The sequence below is a fragment of the Carya illinoinensis genome, chromosome 7 (assembly GCF_018687715.1).
Source record: "Carya illinoinensis cultivar Pawnee chromosome 7, C.illinoinensisPawnee_v1, whole genome shotgun sequence".
Taxonomy (NCBI): Eukaryota; Viridiplantae; Streptophyta; class Magnoliopsida; order Fagales; family Juglandaceae; genus Carya; species Carya illinoinensis.
In genome coordinates, this window is record NC_056758.1 from 36,930,196 (window position 1) to 36,953,144 (window position 22,949).

General features: G+C 34.8%; 2 protein-coding genes across 2 annotated transcripts; one reads left to right on the forward strand and one right to left on the reverse strand.

Annotated features, from left to right (window-relative positions):
• Positions 1 to 231: 231 nt before the first annotated feature.
• Positions 232 to 11,447, reverse strand: LOC122316866 (probable ubiquitin-like-specific protease 2B). The gene is made up of 16 exons (XM_043133695.1): positions 11,075 to 11,447; positions 9,277 to 9,617; positions 9,095 to 9,185; positions 8,947 to 8,996; positions 8,398 to 8,595; positions 8,233 to 8,308; positions 6,508 to 6,616; positions 6,014 to 6,070; positions 5,316 to 5,447; positions 4,257 to 4,457; positions 4,113 to 4,168; positions 3,945 to 4,038; positions 3,156 to 3,246; positions 2,341 to 2,460; positions 1,533 to 1,955; positions 232 to 1,192 (listed from the first exon to the last, which is right to left on the reverse strand). Exons 1-16 carry the CDS (start codon positions 11,226 to 11,228, stop codon positions 554 to 556), a joined length of 2,832 nt encoding a protein of 943 aa, XP_042989629.1. The 5' UTR covers positions 11,229 to 11,447; the 3' UTR covers positions 232 to 553.
• Positions 11,448 to 12,461: 1,014 nt separating this feature from the next.
• Positions 12,462 to 15,220, forward strand: LOC122316379 (protein FAR1-RELATED SEQUENCE 5-like). The gene is made up of 5 exons (XM_043132900.1): positions 12,462 to 12,721; positions 13,260 to 13,312; positions 13,630 to 14,776; positions 14,859 to 14,895; positions 15,152 to 15,220. Exons 1-5 carry the CDS (start codon positions 12,462 to 12,464, stop codon positions 15,218 to 15,220), a joined length of 1,566 nt encoding a protein of 521 aa, XP_042988834.1.
• Positions 15,221 to 22,949: the final 7,729 nt, after the last annotated feature.

A 22,949-nucleotide genomic window follows, 5' to 3' on the forward strand; every position in this document is an offset into this window, starting at 1 on the left:
AAGCCAATTCAACAGCTTTTTGCTCAATATCTCGTGGAGATTAGAATCGTAAAAGGACTGTTAAAAGATAATATTTATTTTTTTCCTCATATGGGTATGTAAATGAATTGAGCCACTTTGTGCAAAGGGTCATTATATGCTCACGTTTTAATGTATCCATAATTCATATTAGTTTCGTTTACTTAAATTTAAAAAATAAAAAATAAAAAAAGAAATAAACAGAGAGAGAACTTTTGTTCCTTCAAAAGTTGAGAGATTGTCGCTTAATTACTGACTTTCCAATCAAAAGACTATACCTGAGCATTTTTCTACGGGTCCGTCCATCCATACACCAGCAACATTCAATATGGCGCCACAAAACTATTCACAGAGCGTCATATTTCATTCCCCGAGTAAGAAAGAAGAAAGAGGATAAAAGGAACGAACCATTAATCTCCAGTCCTACTTACAAAGGGAAAGGTTGTGATGGGATCTTCCCCCCAAGAGTGCAAGATTCATGCCCTTTATGTGGCGGTGCAAGTCACACCCATTTTGCAGCTCACCGCCCACATAATTATGCAACCTGATCATCACCAGTCATTGGTGCATTTTCACAAGCATCCTCAGGTGGTGTAAGCCGCGGCCTTTTTGCAGCTCGTTGCCCACATGACTCTGCAACCTGATCATCAGCATTCATCGGCACATTATCACAAGCAACCTCCCTATTATCTATAATATCAGAATCTAGAAGCCCAGGGACGGGATTTTCTTGATTGGTGGGCACCTGATCACTATCCCCATTACCGTCACACATCTTATCAGGGTCTTGGAAACCTTCAACAGCAGAGGCGTCCAGCAACATGCTAGCTGCAGAAACAAGGCTTTCTGTCAAACACTCCATGTTATCTGTTGATGGAGGTCTTCCTTCATTTGTTTCTTCTTTCTGACTGGTACCCACATCTTCTCCAACTGGGAGATTTTCAATGATCCCTACATCTGAATCATCAGAGCTGCAGTTTGATGTTTCCGAGGATGATTCAAGATTGTCGTGCTCTTCTTGCACAGAGATCCCCAAGCTATAAGAAGTTTCACCTCTAAAAGCTTTTGATGAATATGGAACACCATGTGCTTGGGGTGTCATGCCAACTATTTGCTGAAAGCCACCATCACCGGAAGGCAAATACACAAAGCGGTCACTGTTTTCGGCATCATCCTAGGATGGAAAAAATAAATAAAAATTACTGCAGTTGGTTTCAAAAGAACTTAGAATCACAGTATTTAATAGCTTCATTCCGTGGCTTAATATAACACAACATAGGCACAAAGAGAAATTATTCCAAAGTCTGGCTTAGCATGAGTGGGAAAATTCTAAATCAGTCTACGTGTTATCAACAGACACAGCTGTTTCCAAACTCAACAACTCCACATAACACACTCAGAAAAGACGTACAAATACACATGATGAAGCAACATCTAGAAACACTGGAACAGTATGAAGTGGAATGACCAACATTTATTAAAATAAAATAAAAATAAAGAAAAAACCTTAATACCTCTGATGGTGATATAGCACTGTTGAGTCGGTAATAAGATGATGGATGGTCAAAAGATGAATATTGTCCGAGTAAGGATCCTGCAGTGGCTCCTGACTCAAGGAACTCTTTGAGTACCAAGCCTGAGTTGTTAACACACTGGGAACTCATAGAAGATGCTGATAGTAGAGTCATTTCAAGACCCGGTTGAGCTTGACAACTAGAAATATTGTCTTGGTGATCAATTGAAGGACTGCCTCTCCCGGAAAGAAACTCCAGACAAGTTTCATTCTTATTGTTCACTGGAAATTCAGGGGGTGCTTCTTCATCGCTGCAAGCAGCTGAAGAGACTTCGGGAGAACTTTTAAGGAGTCCAAATATTAACCTCTGGATAAGAGTACGCTTGAGGGAAGCCTCAGCAGGCGAAAACCAATTCACATTAAGCTGGGGAAGAAATATAATTTTGCATTATTATTATTATTTTATTGGCACCAGGTGTTTGAGAACAGCGTCCCGACTAATCCCAAGCAATGTTAGAGTATCAATTTTCAAATTAAAGGAAATTTAGGAAAGAGGGTTCAGGACTTCAGGGTGCTTAGGTTTTCAAAGAAAAGCCAATTTAAACAAAAGTTCAAAAATTTGAAACTTCTCCTTGACGGAAGTTAACTCCAAAAAATTATAAAGCTTACACAATTAAAAAAAATTCCAATAAGCCAGCATTTTGTTCAATATCTTTTCAGAAGTCACTCACCAAGATCATATTCAAGAAACTAAAAACTGGGAAAAAAGAAAAGAAAAGATTAAGATGTTCATGAGAAACCAGACTTACAAACTTGGAGGGATTTATTATTTTGAATGGACTGAAATTATCAGGAGCTTCAGCCAAAAAGAGCTCCAGATAGTGGAGCAAAAACAGACCACAATCAAATGAATTCTCCTGCTGTGGCAGCTGACATGGAATGAAATGGAAAAATGTTAGAAGATTATGAGAATACACACCGAGAGAAAGAGAGAGAGAGAGAGAGATATTAAATAAGCAAAGCGAAAAAAAAGAGAGAATAAGTTAAAGCAAATTATATGCTAGGAAAGTGAAAATAACTGGTAGTTGTTACAAACAGAGACTGACAATAATTTAATTGCAAACAATACTGTATGAAATCACACATGAAAAGCTTGATCTGTCAAATTGATAACATCCAACAAGAAGTTCAATAATCAACACAACATGAGTTGACGCAATTACATTCTCACATCACAATGTAATGCGCATCATCACAATATGCATGCGCATTAAACAATGTCTTTGCACTTATGAGAAACTCTAGAGATTGAGACTCAACTAACAGGACACCTACTGTAAATTAATTTGTTTATTATTATAGTTCAGCATATTGTTCTTCATTTCTAACTACGTTTTGCATATAGATCCAAAGCTACGATAAGAAGATCCAGGAAGACCAAGAATTCGACATTTGCATAGACACTCACAAAATCTACAAGCAAAGATTTGATGACAATAACATTTTCACTCAACCTCCACATCCTGCCTATTGTGGGTGGGCTGATAAAAGCAGTTTCAAGCTCTTTTTTTCTCCTAATTCCCACTTAAGTAGCTAAAGTCATTAACTTTACTAGAGGCAATACCTCAAGTGAGACAAACCGCAGGTTGAGGAATTTGGATGAGATATCTTCCCGTGTCTCTTTTTGCCTCTCTTTCCACTCTTCCCACAAATAACTGTCATTTCAAGGTTGTAATGAGTATGCCAACGTTTTGCAAGATGTAACTTCCGAAAAGCTATAACAAAATAAGTTTAGAATGACAGAAAATATAATTGTGTAAATAAGAAACATTAGAGTCATTAGTGAAAAAGAGAGGAAATGACTTGATGAAAAGCACAATTTGAATTTTGAGCCATAAACAATGTAGTTCTTACATTCTTTTTTTTTTATAAGTACACATATAGGGCCATGCTCCAGATATTCTGGTACAATTCCTAGGGATATGAAAGGGAGAGAAAGTCTATCTTGATGGCATCTCCAGATATTATTTGATGACATAAGCTCCAGAAATTATTTGATGGCATGTAATTTATTTGGGGTTTTGAATGTAAGAACTACATTGTTTAACATAGGATATCATCTCCAAAAACACTTTGTATCTCCTCTCTCTCTCTCTCTCTCTCTCTCTCTCTCTCTCTCTCTCTCTCTCTCTCTCTCTCTCACACACACACACACACACACACACACACACACACACACACATACACACACACAAAATGAGATAAACATACAGGAAGACAAAAATAAACTAACGTTTGCATATAATGCTGCATATTCTTCCAAATAACACAGTAAATAATGTCAGGAAATACTTATAAAAAAAAATAATGACAGGAAACAGAAAAATATGGACTTCCAAAACTTCAAGGATACCTTTGAATAAGATTTTTTATACCCGTATGACTTCCTTTGATAGAATCCATATGCAATATACATGATATTTTAGGCGACTTTTCCAAATCTTCATCTGAAAACATTACAAAATAATGAATGACAGGAATATTAAGAAAAAGAGGTAATTCATTCCAGAAGAGAGCATACCCTCTAATCTAGCCACTTCACCAGGATGACATATGACTATTAGGCTCCAATGTAGACTGTCATCAGAATGCAAATATAGTTCACATCGGTGCCCAGAGTTAATAGAAGCTACCCTATTAGAAGATTTTGAGTTCAAAATCTTACTTGAAGTTTATAGGAATGAATATGTAATCTTTCTCAAATATATCAACTTTCCTCGTCCATTTACGAACACGTAGAAAAGCAGCCCTACCGTCAGAAGCACTAGTTGGATCTTTGTCCATGTCAGCCAGCTTCCGAAAGAAAAAACTATTAAAAAAGTGGAAATGGTGTTTATCCTCAGGTTGAATCCGATTCTTCAAATACCTGCCAACCAAATACAATTCTAAATATTCAATAGCCTTTTCAAGTCCAATGGCACATCCACCCTCCCAATAAGGTGGGGTGAGGTCATTGGTTCAACCCCCAATTAGAGTGCGAGTAACTTACTAGTACAAAAAGACATATTTTAAGAGGAATACTTAAATATAGGAGCAAACCTATAATCAGAACAGATTCAATATTGATTACAGCTCCATTAGTAACTTAGATATGCTTAATTCGAGTTTTGAAAATAAGTCAGTGGAGACTAATCATAACTGCAACCTGCAAATGGCTGGAAGAAACAGTTTTTTTTTTTTTTTTAAGTAAAAATTTTTTTTTTTGATAGGTTTTTTTTAAGTAAAAATTTTATTCAACGAATGTAATAGGCAAATCCCATGTATACAAGAAGTATACTAAAGAAATGCCTAAGAACATTCAACTACTAAAGCAATGAGGACAGAAACTCATGAACTGCCCCACCATTAAGAACAATGGCTGAAAACCAAGAAAACAGGGAAAACATAAAAAATTTCCAGACTTCATCTACAATATGTTCCCTATTATAAAAACAACTCTCATTCCTTTCCAACCAAATGCACCACATAATACACAAAGGAGTCATCTTCCACACTGCTGCCACTTGAGAGCAAGAGTGAATTATAGGCCATCAAGCAAGTAGTTCTGCCACTTGGAAGAAACAGTTTTTTTAAGGAAGAAAGTAAAAGAGATTTTTTTTTATTTTTTTTGGTAGACTTGAGCTTCAAAAATGACTGTCCAATTATGCAGCAAAGACGCAAACTCCAACTGAAAAAATGATAGGTCATATTTAAATGAAAACGATAATTAATGAATAGGACATACTTGATGTAAAAATCAATGATTGTATCATTTATGAATGTTTCCGGTTGTAATAGATCAACATCTCTCTTACTGATGGAAACAGCATCAGGGTCCCCTTTTGGATAGACAACATCTTCAAAAGGCTGATCAAAACTGTATATAAACGTGTCACAGTTATTCAGTACACAATACAGTACCAAACCACAAAAATTAAATGTTCTCAAAATGCTGCCATTATCCAATGTAAAGAAAATTCAAAATCTTCTGCTGAGGGTAAGTTGACACAAAATGAGCTTTAATTTTAACAACCAAACAAGTCTCTTTCCATCTGCTATACTTTTGACAAAAAAACCATTCTGACAGTTTTATCTCTCATAATCTCTTTATTGATCATTTAAGCCATCAAAAAACATGGGTGTTTCATGCATATGCATGAAAGGATCTCAGCCAATTCATGCATCAAAAGAGCAAAACCACACATAAAGGAATATAAATAGAAAAAGAGGAACACAGAAAAAACTGCAGGAATACAGAAGAACATAGTAACAAAGCAAGTCTAGTGCATCAATTTTTTTTTTTTTTTGGATAGGTAATAAGAGATTTTATTGATCCACGTAAATACGCAAAAGCCCGAGTACACAGGAAGTATACAAGAAAGAGTCAAGTGCATCAAAATTTACATATACATTAGACTGGGTTATAGGTAAATTTTCACTCACTTTGGAAAATAACGCCTCTGTCCATGTAATTCATCCCCATCCATTCCCAGGTCCGTACTACAACAAAAAAGAATAAGTTTTGACTGTCACAAAACAATGCCCAGGTCATAATTTCCAGAATACTAGCAAGTTATCATGTCATTGTTGTGAATCAACCAATGGTACACTAGAAGTGCAAAAGAATAGGAGAAGAATATCGCTCTAAAGTAACAACTAATCTGAAATTTCATTGTGGGATGGAAGACAACATACGTTTAGGGAATAGCATCATTCAATTTTTATCCTTTATATTTAGTAAGTTAGCAAAATCCAATACAGAACGATAGTTATCAAACCCTACAGCTTGTAAGACTACTCAGTTTTCACTCGAAACAAGAAACATTAGGTGCCAAAAAAAAAAAAATTTACTTTTTTTTTTTTTTTAATTGGATGGGTAAAAGAAGTTTTATTGGGAAAAAAAAAAAAACCTAATCAAGGAAAACTAAAAAACTTACTCAACCATGACATTCCATACAGCCATGTACTTTACATTCATAGAGGTGATCAGTTCCTGCTTGTGGGACCAATTAGGGTCAACAACTGCAATCTTTAACTCCTCAATGCCTGGAAATTGACACGTGAAGGTTCTTAGCAAACCATGAAACTAAACTACTATGAGCTTAAGACTCTTATGTCCTAACAAACGTGAAAGCATAAATCTAAACTAATAAAGATTCAAAAAATAAAATTAAACCACATCCTATTCAAGACAATGGGGTTCATGCATATATTAAAAACCTTAATGATCCAAACATTATGTCTCATATATTTTTTATATGTAAATACTAAAAATGGTATTTATATAGATATAGATTGAATTTTAATAAGAGCCTCACTGAAATTAATGAAACTACCTATAAATATTCACTTGCAGCCATTTTTAATAACTGGTATAGACTAATCCCGGGAGTGCACAAGCCCTTGGCAAGGAGTTTCCCGCAAGTACACCTAAGATAATTTCAAGGGAAAATTGCTTGAGTTCAATGGCCCCTATAAATTGTTTGCACCCAAGGTTTGAACCTTAGACTTAAAAGGAAGTATACAACCAAGACCTAGACTCTTATCCCTTAAGCAAACACCTAGGGATTCTAGAATTACTTACAACCATAACCTTCCATCATAATTAATCTAATAAAAGAATGCTTCTGCTTTTTTTTTTTTTTTTATTGGCACGCATCCAAGAACAATGTCCCGACTAATCTCGATGGTGCACAGACCCTTGGCAATGAATTTCCTGCAAGTACACATCGGGTAATTCGAGGGAAAAATCTCCCAATCCAATGGCCCCTAGAGATTGTTTGCACCTAAGAGGATTTGAACCATGACCTAGGGGGAGCATACCCCCAAGCCCAAGGCCTTTACCACTTGAGTCAACCCCAAGAGGTTAAAAGACTGAGGTGAGGTTTAGATGGTGAGTTGAAATAAAAGTTGAATAAAATATTATTAAAATATTATTTTTTAATATTATTATTGTTTTGAGATTTGAAGAAGTTAAATTGTTTATTATATTTTGTGTGGGAATTTGAGAAATTTATAATAATTAGATAAGATGAATTGAGACCAACTTTGAATCCAAACTTGGCCTAAATGATAACCTCATATTCTAAACTCTTAAATTTTAATCTCACTGTGTATGTATGACATCAAATTGATATCGTTTAATTACCCATAGTTAAAGGTCATTGAAAGGGAAGTGATTATTTGTACAAAAACTGGAGAGAAAGTGAGCTAATATCAGAAAACTCAGGAGTTCAGTATTAGTTTCTTTAAACTAACAAAACATTTGAAGTGCTAATCATTTTTTATTGGGAAAAATGGTGAATAGTACAAGTTTGAAATTATTTAAAGTGCTAGTCAAACTAAATGAATGCAAAAATGAACAAGATTTTTTTTTTTTTTTTGGCATCGGGTGTCCAGGAACAACATCCTGACTAATCCCAACAGTGCACAGGCCCTCGGCATGGAGTTTCCCGCAAATGCACCTTGGGTATAATTCAAGAGGAAAATCCCCCAGTGCGATGGCTACTAGAGATTGTTTGCACCCAAGAAGATTTGAACCTTAGACCTAGGAAAAGCATACCCCCAAGCCCAAGGCCTTTACCACTTGAGCCAACCCTTAGGGGTTACAAAAATGAACAGTAATAAAGATCAATTTACATAAGTTGTTGAACTGTACTAACCTGAAGTGCTACATACATTATTAGTTTGAGCAACATCCTTCGCTATTACACGGAGCTTTATAGTGACATTGTCAACCTGAAGGAAGCCAACATGAGAAGGTATATAACTTCAAAATCAAACATATAGAAACATCCAAACAGATATGTAAGAACTCAAGAACTCACTCTTCGCATCCATTGGCACCCAATATCAATAAGATCGTCAACTCCACATTCAAATTCAAAGGTTCCTTCATTTTCTCGTGGAGTTGAACCACTGATTTTGATGCAACTGCGTGAAAAAGTTAACAGGGGGGCTGTACAATAAATATCTCGATATATAACATAATCAGGACAAAGCACGACCTCCATATATATGTCATCCTGTGAATTTCATAAGAGGATAAGCCACAAGTCAAAAGGGCTTCTCAACACTACAATAGAGATAATAGAGCTAAATGTACCACAGAGTAGGTATTAATCCTGTTTGCAAATAATTTACACCCTCAAAAGAATTCACTTATTAATGGAATTCTAATACAAGCAACAATAATGTCAATATACATGTTCTGAGTCCAAACAGAGAAGATAACATAATCCAGTAAAACTGAATAGCTTGGCTTTCAGATCTAAACAGTATCAATTTGGACCACAAGAAAGTTAAGAAAAATTCAGCTCAATCGCTGTTTCAGTAATCCCAATCTTTTTCAATCTTTCAAAAGAAAAGATACTGACCATTTCCATACTGCCAAAGCAATGATCTGATGCATAGCCATTTAATGAAACTGAAATTATATAACAAAATACAGTAAGAAGATGGAGGTGATCCACATAAATGCAAAGCACACAATGGGGTAATAAGTATAAGAGTCTAAGAAAATACCTCCATCATCTGCAATTTCAGAAGTAGGACTTGATGGAGAATTCCCATTCATGCTCTCATCAGCATCCGAGGCTACATCAACTGGGTCATTCTGCAAAAATTCTAAGAAAAGTAAATCATAAATTTGAATATGCATGTCTTGCCTTCATAATTAGTTAGTACAGATATAAAAGCCAAAGTACACTGCATGACGGAGACTTCAAAAGGTCATAATCTATCTGGCCTTTCCCTGGTGGAGGAGCTTCAAGACATGAATCTTTTCTCTCCAATTCAGAAGGGAAATTTCTGGATTTGTTAGTTTCTAATGTAAAATCAGGATGTTCTTGACTAACAGAACTGGAATGCAGACCAGTATCCAGCACAGACAACTCTTCCTTTTGGGCAAAGTTCTCTTCCTCTGGGTGTAGAGGGGTATATGATTCAGCATTGTCACAACTACGGTCACAGCCACTTGCATCAACATCTACACAATGTATACGGCCGTCCTCTTTTCTTTCAATGTTGGCTTCCTCTCCGTGGGCAGCTACAAACAAATGCAGTGCATGAACGATAGCGTTCAATCAAGTCAGTTTGGAGCAAGCTTAGAAAAAAGAACAAAAAGTTAAAACATATCCTAAACAGATACATCAAATGTAATAAGAATGGGGATTTAAGAGGCGTGGAAAACCAATTCAAACAGAAAAAACATGTTTAACGCAAATGTAGCCTAACAGCATGAGACTGAAAGTGGGTAAACTGAAACAAACTTATTATATGATTGTCAGTCTGTACTTATCAAAAACAAATTGATTTCCAGTCTGACCTAAATCAAAATAAACTGCCTCCACATAAGTTTTCCAGGCCATATTAGAATAGCTAGTGATGTCCAGCCAACAGTCAACTTAACAGCAAAATCCTAACCTTATAAATTTTTGTTGTATTGAAAATAAAGTAAATTCTAAAAAATTAACTTGGTTTTATATCCCTATACCCCAAAAAAAAAGTGTGAAAATCAACAATTGACAGTGACATCCTAGACTTGGAATCCTCCTTTGGCCAAGACAAACTCCGGAATTCAGAATGAACATACTACAGGCCTCTGCTTGCAATTCAACTCAGTATGCGTTAATCCCAACTAATCATAATCAGTCATGTGAATCCCTTTTCCCAACAGAGATGGAAGAACTCAACAAATTTAGATAAATTTTTTTGGCAATTATTAAAATAGAAAATTCAATGGCATAGACTAGACCAAGCCTTGTTGGAACTACTCCTCAATGTTTACTTGCAAATTATATCAATTCTTCCTACAGCTCCTCAAGAAAATGAGGCAGTGTAGGGAGCAATACATAGCATATCCCTTAACCAAATGCAACATTGCACACATTCTAGTCAAGATGTACATTGAATACACTAGCACAAGTAGAAAGCCAAAGGCGTAACAGGATAAACCATTTTCACACCTACAAGAAGTGAAACCCTAAGAACAATCTTCAGACTCGGTCTTCAACAAATCTTGTCAAAGGGTAACACAACCGAACCTTCTCTCGTACAATGACAATTAGGTGAAATAGATAATCACCATCGATGGAAACATGCCTAGTTACCATTCTGACGATAAATTAATACCGCAACATAGTTCTAAATTTAATAGCGTAACAGAGTTCCAAATAAGAGATTCAGAAATCACGACATATCCCAAAATTGAACACGTTCACATCTTGTTTCTCGAGCTCCAAAAGTTTAAATAACAGATAAATGCACCTTTGCACTGTTTCACCTGATATAGCATTCATTCCCGATAAATACCGCGTAAATTCATGGCCAAAAGATGTAGCGAAAATGAACGTTGCTAGACGAACACGAAGAACTGTTTTCCGCGTCCTCGAATTACCAAATAGATCACGAATTTTTTATGGAGAAAATCAAGATAAAAAGTTCCGTTTTGGTTCCCCGGAACCTGCAGAAAGAAAAGAAAAGGCAGAATTGAAGGAACGTTACCGCATTCGAGAAACTCGTACTTCAACACGGCATGATCATCGAGATTGGGGTTTTTAAATTTCTCGAGGAATTTTCTTCCGGCCTCCAATTCAGGGAGTTCATCCTCTTCCTTGAAATCGAACACGTCGAAAGCTCTACGTGGCGAGCTCTTCATTACCAGCTTAACAAATTAGCTTCCGAACTAGTGAGCGGGCATTTAGGGTTTGTGAAACTCCGGCGAAATTGAGAGAGGAAATCTCAAGAAGACTGATGCTTGCCCTAATTTGCGCATGAAACCAACCAATCAGTGGGTGCTCGGATAAAAACTCAGTTGCAGGGACTTGGTAGTAAGTTCACGCGCATTTGAAATATGGCGTATCACATTCAAACTTTAAATGGCGTATCACATTGAAATATATCTACTATATATATATATAGAGAAAATCTTTAAACCGGTGGCTCCTATAAGTGGTGTTTATCGGAAACCAATGGTGAGTTGACACGTAGGCGATGGAACTTGTCAGGAATGAAGCCACGTTGCAGGGGATCACTCTCACCCTGCCCCATTTGTGTTCACCCGTACCCTGTGTTTTGAGTTTCTCTCACCCCCCATTTATGTTTCGAGTTTCTCTCACCGGTCTTGGTCTCGATCTCTCTTTCGAGTATTCCAGCGACGACCCCCAATCGGTGCTACTCGTTACTCGGTCTCGGTCTCTCTCTTCCGAGTATTCCAGCGACCTCCAATTGGTCGGGTTTCGGCTTGTAGGCGAGTTTCGATGACCCCAAATCGGTGCTGCTGCTGCTGTCCAGTGGTTCACATCGACTCCCCTTCACGCGTTCGGCTACTACTGCTGCTGTCCAGTTCACGAAGACTCCCACTCCCACTCCGGTGAGTTAATTTCTGGTTTTAGGATTTTTTAATCCCTAATTCGTAATGTTCCAGTAATAACAAAGTGTTCCATAATTTGTTCCAGGATATTTTTCAAGGACTTCGAACAGCTCTAAACGACGAAACGACGAAGTAACAGTGAAAATCATGGTAAAATCTGTCGGCACAATCTCATTTGGAAGTCTGAAATCTGTGTTATAGCTATAATCACTATGTTAATCTGTTTGTGTGTATTCTGTTTTCAATGAATGTTGAATAAAAATTTGAAAAAATGCATTATATAAATGCTATAGCAGTATTAAAATTAGATAAAATTTGTATTTCATTCCAAATGCATTCCGAGTTTAAGATGATACTTTGTATGTATTTTGTTTGAACCGTATCATGTTCATTTTTCGTATGGCCTTGTTTGAACCATGTTGATGATTGAAATAATAGTATATGTATTAAAATATTGATTACAGCTTGTGGTTTTTTTAGTGACTGGTTTTTTGTTTGGTTACATTGTTTGATGTTGGGATGAAGAATTTTGGGTGGAGTTCAGATAGTGATGATGTTGAGATACTAACGAGTAGAAATTTTCCTACTGAGGAAGAAACTGTGGAAGAGCAATGTAATGTGAATTTAGAAGATGGAGATGGAGATAATGTGGAAGATGGAGAAGACGGAGAAGATGGAGATGGAGTCAATTTAATTTCCACTTCTAGTAGTGGACTTTTTGAACCATTCATTGGGAAGGAGTTTGATGAAGTTGAGGACGCCCAAGCATTTTATAAAGCGTATGCAAGAAAGAAAAGTTTTGCAATGAGGACTAACCATACGCAATTATCAAGAGGGGAAAAAAAATTAATTGGAGTATACCATGTTTGTACAAGAAAAGGATTTAGGCGTGAAAGTCTCAAACAAAAAGAAATAAAAAATCCGGAACTTGCTGAAATAAAGATTGGGTGTAAGGCTACGATGTGTATAAAAAAGAATGGTGAAAGGTGGATAGTATATAAGTTCGTACCTGAACACAACCATGAGCTACTCACACCGAGGTCTACTAGCTTACTCCGTGGCCATAGAGGAGTTACACGTGTGTAAAAAAACCTCATTCTCACTTTGAATGAATCTGGTGTACCGACGAGAAAGATAATGTCAGTATTGAATAAAGAAGCAGGTGGTGATTTTAAAATTGGTTGTATTGGAAAGAACGTCAAAAATTATTTGGGAAATAAAAGAAGAAAATTCTTTGAAGAGGGATATGTACAAAGGTTGTATGCCTACTTTCTTGAACGACAGTGTAAAGAACCTAGGTTTGTCTACTCTATGCAGGTTGATGAAAATGGGAGTATGGGCAGTTGCTTTTGAGCAGATGCAAGATCAAGGTCTGCATATCAATACTTTGGAGATGTTGTCACTTTTGATGCGATGTACCTAACAAATGTTTATAAGATGTCATTTGTGTCATTCTCAGGAGTTAATCATCATCACCAAACCATAATGTTTGGTTGTGCGTTGTTAGTCAATGAGACAGCTGAATCCTATATATGGTTACTGAGAACATGACAGGAAGCTATGCTTGGGCGTGCTCCTTCAACCATAATTACTGATGACGACAAAGCCATGGCCAAGGCTATTGTAGTGGTACTCCCAAATACAAATCACCGGCTGTGCTTGTGACATATTTTACAAAAATTTCCAGAACATTTGGCACATGGCTATAACAAATATCCAGACTTTCAAAAAGAGTTCCATCATTGTATCCATGATACTATTACACCTGAAGAGTTTGAGGATGAATGGGTTTCAATACTGGTGAAGTATGGTCTAGCATGTAATGATTGGATGCAAAATCTTTACAATCGACGGGAGAAGTGGGTTCCGGCTTACTTGCGAACCACATTTTGTGCAGGTATGTCAACCACACAAAGGAGTGAGAGTATGAATAAATTTTTTAAGGATTATGTGCGATCGAGCACGATGGTGAGTGACTTCGTTCATCAGTACGAGAAAGCCTTAAGTGCACGGTACTTTAAGGAGAAAGAAAAGGATGTGAGAACGAAATCGTCTAACCCGATTTTGAGAACATGTTGGAAAATTGAAGAAGAGACGGTCAAAGTGTATACAAGGAAATCTTTCAATATATTTCAAGAAGAGCTATTCAATTGTCAACGGTACAAAATGATAAAAGTTCAGCAATATGAAGAATCCAAGATGTATGAGGTAGCACCTAACGGTAAAGATGGTCGGATTTATTATGTGACTTTGGACAGTAGACAAACTCAGGCAATATGTACCTGTCATAAGTTTGAGTTTCTTGGAATTCTTTGTAGGCATATCTTATGTGTCTTCATGAAGAAATCAAACTTAGATATGTTGCCACATCACTATGTTCTAGAGCGATGGACCATCAATGCTAAGAGCAGAGCTATCCTTGAAATACCAAATTCCGAGGGCCCTTTTCCAACACGAGAAGATCCAATATTGCGAAAAAGCCATTTGATGATGCAGTTTTACGATATTGCCGAACTTGGCTCTCAATCAAGGTTTAAAATGAACCAATTATCTCTTGCCTTGGATAAGGTACACAAGGAATTGCTTTCGATGGAAAATATTGGAGAACAAAATTTAGAAGCTGGAGATATGTCATGTGTAGATTCCCCTATGATAAAATCACAAGTAATATCAAATTTTTTCCAAATTTTACAAGATCCTCAACGGATGCCGACGAAAGGAAGACCAAAATCTTTGAGATCAAAAAACTTGAGAGAGACTCAATCAGTGAAGAAACGGCGATGTGGCATTTGCAAGGTTGAGGGCCATACGAGGAACAACTGCCCTTCGTTGGGGTATGGTACTTTTCTTCCCATTTTTTTCTAGTCTTTCAATCTATGACCAATATGTTTATAATTTTTTTTGGCTTTCATGTAGGGATATTGGAAATATAAATGATAACATATCACAAAAGGTGAATCTTGAATAAGAAACATCATGTTAAGTAAGTATGCAACTTAACTTGGCAGATTTTTTTTTTAAAGTATTTATTGACTTTTTTTTAACATATCCGGCTTATTGTTTTTTTGACATTTTGAGGTATGCAACTTATTTTTTCTTTTTAATGTCACAGGAAACAAGGCTATGGAGATGAATGAAGGCATGGCATTTAATACATTTAAGTGGTGTTTGTTTTTTGGACTTGAATTTTGGTTATTTGGTTGTGACAGATGTATTTTGATACTTACAACTTAGTATCCGTGGACATAGAAGCAGCCATTCGGAAAAAAGTTACTTAAACATGAATATTTCGTTTTGACTATTGAATGTCTAATATCAACTATTGTAATTTGATACCAATACCAAATGGAGAGCCTAATCATATATATATATATATATATATATAAGTTTGATTTTTACATGATTGATTACATTAGAAATGCACAAAGGCTGAATAAAGTTGGCTTACTAACCATGTGATACATGATTATCGTTCACATAAAAAACAATTACAGCACAAAGAACAACAATACAAAACCATGAAAGAAATAAAACTTTTAATGTTCCATTGTACTTCTTTTCCATAGCTCTAAATTTTGCCGCTTCAGCTGTTACACGTTCTTGATTGATCCTGTCGTTCCTTCTTTGAGCTAACTCTAATGTGATTTTGCAACAATAGTTTTGTTTCATTTCAAAATCAACCCATTGAAAAAATCCGCATTGTTTGTTGAACTTATAATTTGGACAATTGAAAAACCGTCTGTCAAAACTAGTATCTTTGACAGAAATCCTTAACTTTGCTGAAATCCTACAATGGCAAAATGGTCTCTCCAAACTAACACCACTGTCGTCGTCAAACTACATTGCCAACATGCATTAATTAATATTTCAGAGTTAACTGCATTGATGTACAAATTTTAGGATACCCACAAAAAATAAATGGATTTCAAGATCAGTGTTTCATTAGAACAATTACCTTCATCAAATGTTACTTAAACACTAGCAGTCTACCTTTTGATGATGCAGTCTTAAATAATTCAACAAAATCCTCTGTTCACTAGTCTTCCATCAAGTGCTAGACAAAAACATAAATGATGTCTTCAATAAGCAAACAGATTTTATCGAAAATTCTATAAATGCAATATCAGATTTTTTTAATACGTGAACACTCATTATCACGAGCCCAAACAATTACCAACAAAGATTCAGGACCCCAAACCATTCCAAAAACATTGATCTTCTCATCTACCCATCAAAACACAAACACTTATACACCTACAAACCAATTCAAAACAGCTCTAATATGACCCTCTAGTGCTATCCTTATTAATATACTTTGCTCTTAGACCAACCAAAGAGCAGGTCGACATGAATCTGTGCAAGATTTTGCATGTCAAATGAAGGCATGGCACTTTTTGAGGTATATGTTCACGAGATCTATTACTAAATTCTACAAAGAAAAGAGTTTGAACACAGCAAAAAAAAAGGCAAATTATTAAATTGAACATGCTGGAAAGATGGAAAAAAATGTCTGATTATGTCCTACCAAGAAAATGAATTCTTATCACCAAATGTGCATTCCTATTGGGTGGAGGGGGGAATTGATGCATTTTAAGTAGACCTGAAGTTGCCTTTCCTAGGGTGGCGTCCATGTATGCTTTACACTTTGATTAGACTCCTTTCCCTCTTCTAAAGATTTGAGATAATCCATTCTTTTGGATCAAACCAATGCCAAGTGGGTGTGCCATTCCGAATTTTTTAACTCTTTTCAGAGCAATTTGCTTACACTTTTTGTTTTTTTTTTTTCAAAAAACAGAGTTTTCGTTTTCATGCATTTTTATTTTTTTAAATTTTATCCTTAGTCATGCACTATCTATCTAAGGTATATATCAAGAGATCTATTACTAAATTCTACAAAGAAAGAGTTTGAACACAGCAAAAAAAGGCAAATGAGGCAAGTAATATCAACTAATAATTTTATACAACAATATCACGGAAATGAAAAATCCAGAATTCGAAGAGGGAAACAATACCTCTGTTTTGAGACCAGTACTTCACAACAAATACGTCTATGAAGAAATCAAAATTTTTTACCTTTTCCCTTCGGAGGAGTGACTCGAATGGGGGAGGGTTACAACCTGGGTTTCAATCGGCTGAGGTATGGTTAGGGTTTTATGGAGGAGTTGAGTGAGTGAGGGTTAGGGTTTTATGGAGGACTCGGTCGATCTAGGGTTTCGGTTTCTGGGATGCGAGATAGAGAGGAGGGGGAGACGGTGTGTGGTTGGGTTTCGGCGTGCAGGAGAGGGAGGGAGGGGGAGACGGCGTGTGGTTGGGTAAACCAGTTGCAGGAGAGGGAGGGAGGGGGAGACGACGTGTGGTTGGGAAGGAGAGGGAGGGAGAGCACCGAGTAGCACCGAGCCGACCGAGTAGCACCGAGACCGAGTAGCGAGTAGCACCGATTGGGGTCGCCGACCGAGTAGCACCGATTGGGGGTCGTCGCTGGAATACTCGGAAGAGAGACCGAGACCAAGACCGGTGAGAGAAACTCGAAACACAGATGGGGGGTGAGAGAAACTCGAAACACAGGGTACGGGTGAACACAGATGGGGCAGGGTGAGAGTGATCCCCTGCAGCGCGGCTTCATTCCTGACAAGTTCCATCGCCTACGTGTTAGCTCACCATTGGTTTCCGATAAACACCACTTATAGGTGCCACCGGCCCTAAACGCCTCTCATATATATAAGTGCGAATATGTGTGATGCAATGTTTTCGTCTAACTTTTTTTTTTCAATTTTATCCCTTGACTTTTACTATTTTACATTTTAATCCCTCATTTTTCCTCCCATCTCCTCACTCTCCCTCTCTCTTTTCATCTCTACTCTGATCCCCTCTTCCACCCTAACTTCTCCTCCTGTTGAACATCATCGACACAGCCCAACTGTTGCACCCACCAGCTCCCCATCTCACCAAAGGATTTCTCATTCCCCACGGACCTCCCTCTCTTCCTACAATAGCCTAGCACGTGCCTCCTCTCCCCAAATTCCTCATGCCCCACTGTGTGAACTTATCGAGAGGGAGAGTGGTGGCTTGGGGTGGCGGGCACCTAGCGGCACTTTCTGTGCAGGTGGGGGCTGGCAACGTGGTCATGGTGGGGAATATTTCCCTTGGTTTGACATGTAAAAACAGAGTCCTTCACGTCCAAAGCTTATCAGTGCCTAGGCACAAAGGTGCAAGGCAACATTGTGGCAACTATCAACGTTTCACAGTGACTTTGTGGCTAAGGAAAGCAACAACACCAGTGCTGCACATTTGCTCGTTAGAGAGAACCTTGAGGCACTAGGTGTGAAATCGTGCTTCTTTTTGGCATGGCCTCGCAGGGTTGTAGCAGTGGTGTAGTAAGACCTAGGTACTGGAGGGGTTGAGCTTGAGTGCACATTGTTCGTGCATTGGGGAGGGTTGGAGCTTCTTCGTCACAGCCTCACCTCACCTCTCCTCCACCACGAGCCTCCTCCTGTAACAGCCTAGCACCGAAATCCTATCATTTCTCCCTTTGATTTTCACCCGTGTGTCTTTTGATTTTGGTTGTTTTCTTATTTTTTTCGTTGTTGATCTATATGATACACTGTAGATTTGGGTACGACGTAGATAGAAAAGAAGAAAATAGCAGACAGTGCAGCAAGAGGCGAATAAAAGAATAAAGCTCTAAGGGCAGGCCAAAACGATGTCATATAAGGGAAAGAAATAGGCTGAATGCAAGCCCACGGGTTGGGCTTCATGAAGCTAAACGGGTTGGTTCCAAAACATAAGTAAACACACTAAAGCAAGCACGGTCTGACAAAATAAAAATGCACAATAAAAATAGATAAAAGACAAATAAAAACACTATAACTAAATATTAATAAAACCCAACAATAAAATAATTTAAAATAGAAAACAATTTAAATAATAGACAATACTCAATATCAAGAAAAACATATTAAAATAAACTTCACAACTTAGTAATTATAAAATAATATAAATAAATAAAGAAAACGGTTAGTCTTGCGATTGGGAAATTTACTTTATAGATTAATAAAGCCAAGCTAAATAATGAACTAAATAAAAACTAATTATCAGTATTTGAATGGAGTGTCCAAATCTTATGACTTCTTTTAAAATTATTTCAAAATATTTTATTTTCTTAAATTCCAGAGTACCTACAAAAATTTAAAATACAGAATAAAAGATCTTAAAAAAGAATTAATTAAACTGACCAAGCTTTGTTTTTTATAAAGAATTATTGACATAGTACATTACAATTACCTGCAGTGATATTTGATGTAATTGCAAAAAAAAAAAAAGACACTAGATTATTCAGTAATTGATTTTACGAATCATACTACAGAAATAACATAATATTACATTTTTTAACTATTTCCATTCAAATGATAGAATTATAAATCAAAACATGAATTTTTATAATAACTAGATATTCTTATATAAAATCTTTTGGACCTTCCATCTATTTTACAAAAAAATATGACGCATGTTCATCAACCAGTAATATTGTATAATTTAAATTCACTTTATTTTCGGAACTCATATCAAACTAGGTTTATAAACTTGTATCAATTTTTTTTAGATTGGATGGATATATAATGCATGTTGGGTTTTTTTATTCAATTATAATTTTTTTCTTTCATCTTCTTCTAAAGTTTTTTTGTTCTTCTAATAATCCATTATTTCTATTTTTTATTTCTTATAATCCATTATTATTATTTTTCTTTATATTTTGTCATTAATATATGTTTTTCCCGAATTACCATGTAATTAAATATATATTTTTTACACTGAACGTTTCCCCACTACTAGTGTGTATATACACAAAAATATAATCCGCAAACTTAAAAATATATCATTATATTTGAAAATAAATCGATTTACTTGTGATCGAACTCATAAATCGTATGACATCTAAAATTTATAATTTTTTCACTGTCAATAAATCTAACGTTACGCAATACAGAAAGAAATAGGATATTTCATCTATTTAGTTAATCATACTAAAATTAATATAACGTGCTTCATACGCGTTTGAGGAGAGCGTACGATTTTGAGATCGTTGATGACATGGTTCGTGCTCCCTTCCTCACGGTGCCATCCACTATTCAGACCAAAAATGTAAATACGGAGTCAACGAATTGGCAAATTGGACCCTTTCCGCTATAAAGTTTTTTACTATTTCTTTATATCTCCCGACTTTAATAATAATATTACGACGGTTGGGAAAGGTTGGAAAATCAAATAATATATAATTTTGTAAATAATAGTAAAATTATTTTATTATGTTTTAAAGAATGAAAGAGAATAAATTAAATAAAAGTATTATAAAATTAAAAAAATTTAGAATATAATTTTTTATTATTATTTTGATTTTAAAATTAGAAAAAATTGTATTATTTTTTATGTTTTGTTTAATAATTTAAAAAATTATAATAATTAGATAAAAATCTAAAATAAAAAATTATTTATGGAATTAATATATCAAATATTTTATATGTTTATTTTTATATAATTATTTTGTAATTTTCTTTAAAAGATAGCTTCGTCGGTAAGCTCTTCGACAAATAAATTATAGAGGGGAGAAGAGATGAAACGCTACTCCTGTTGTCCCGCGTAAGTCAAATTCTTAAATGATTTGATTACACTTTTGATGTGCCGAGCATTAAATTGCATTCCTAACATACAGTTGCGTTTGGACAGACTTCGACAAACAAATTACAGAAGTGAGAGAGGAAGTGCCACCGCTGTTATAGGAGTAAAAGAAAGAGAGGTGATACTCTGCAATTTGAGTAGTATGGTTTATTATTACGCTATCATATTTTTAATTTTTTTAACATATTTAAATAATTTTAAAGAATAAAAAAATACATTAATACACTTAAAATCATTTTACTAATTATTAAATAAAAAAAATTGACGAGCAATCAACTAGAGCGGTAATAATGGGACAGCATACTAGATTTATCTTTAAAAAAATCAACTGAACTGATAGATTTGGTTTGATTTAGTATCGGTTTTATTTTATTTTTTTAAATTGATCAAAATCGGTAATATTGGATCAGTTCATATATATATTTTATTTTTTTATATTGTAGAAAATAAAAATTATATGTTTTATATTATATATAATTATATATAAAATAATTTTGTATTGTATAATAAATTAATAATTAATATAATATTAAATTTTAAAATCTTATATCACTATAATCTATTTGTTAATAGTTATACTAATACTATTTAACTATATAATATATTATAATACAATTATAATATACTACAATATATTATCACTATATTATTATATATTATATAATATATCAAAAAAACCTGACCGAACGAGTAAAACTGAAAGTACCAGTTTATGGGTGTAATCGGTGCGATATCAGTTCTTCAAATCTCAAAATCAGTATATACTAGTTTGGTTATAAAATATATATAAAATCAGACCAAACTAAACAAATTACCCCATAATCCCACGTCAGTCAATTCTTCAATGATTTAATTAAACTTTTGAGGTGTTGAGTTTTAAATTACATTCCCAACGTCTAGGTGTGGTTTGAGCAATGAGATGAAACGATTTTAGATCAATATTAAAAGTTATATAAAATATTATTAAAAGATTATTTTTAATATTATATTTTGAGATTTGAAAATTTTGAATTATTTATTATATCTTATGTAAAAATTTGAAAAAATTATAATAATGAAATGAAATAAGACACTCTCACTAACCAAACAGACCCTAACCATGTTTATTATTAATGTTGTTTATTTAAAATTATAAAAAATAATTATATGTTTATTATTTTTAACTTTATAGACAAATTTTAAAAACAAACCTGCTAATGTTTCATATTTCATTATATAAAAGATGTTATGCATAAACTTGCATATGTCAACCTTGTACTACTGCTTATTGGTTCTATTACAACTACGTACTGTGCGACATTTCCATCTAGCGATTTACATATATTTCACTTTAGTAAAGAAGCTGCCATGGTCGTAAATGAATCGAATGAAGCCAAATTCAAACAAAAATATTCGAGTTTAAAAAAACTTGAATATCATTGCTTGAACTAGGTCTAGTAATCATTAATCTCGTTCAAATTCGACTTGAGCTGAATTATAACTAAACAAACGACTCGAGTTCAAACTCGATTTTTTAAAAAAATATACAAAAAAAAAACCTTAAAACCATTTTAACTATTCAACCAAATAATTTTGATTCAAAATTCTTATGATATAATTTATTTTTATAAAAATAACATATAGTTTAAATTAAAAGAATAATACACAATATAAACGTAATAAACTAAACTATTTAATAAATATAGATAAGATAATAAATCAATAGTTGTAATTGTATGATATATTATTATACAAATTATCCTATATACATTTTGAAAACATAACACATCTATATTAAATAAGGTAAACTATAAATAAATTAATAGTATTTAATTAAGTATATAAAATATAACTAATGTGTAATATATAGAACACATATTTATAAAACATTACGAATTTGAAAACAAGCTCAAATGAGTCAAGTCGAGCTTATACGAGTTTTGTTCGCGAGTTTAAACTAAGTCGAGCCAAATTTATAAAAATTTAGTTCGTTTAATATTTAAACATATATTAATCATCTCATTTATTAAATAAACCGAATATACACGAGCTGAGCTCAAATTGTTCACGAGCTACTTCATTCATTTGCAGCCCCAGAAGTAGCAGTAGGCAGATTGGTAGGGAAAGCATGTGTCATTTCCGATTTCCCTTAGCAGTTACGAAGACAAGGATATAGATCATGATCAAGAAACTGATTGGTAGGGAAAGCACGTGTCATTTCCAATTTCCCTTAGCAGTTACGAAGACAAGGATATAGATCATGCTTTAATTTGGAAGTCTAAAATGAGAGGAAAAATAGAGACATAAGATTAACTTTTAACAATATTAATTATAATTAATCGAGTGGATTTATCA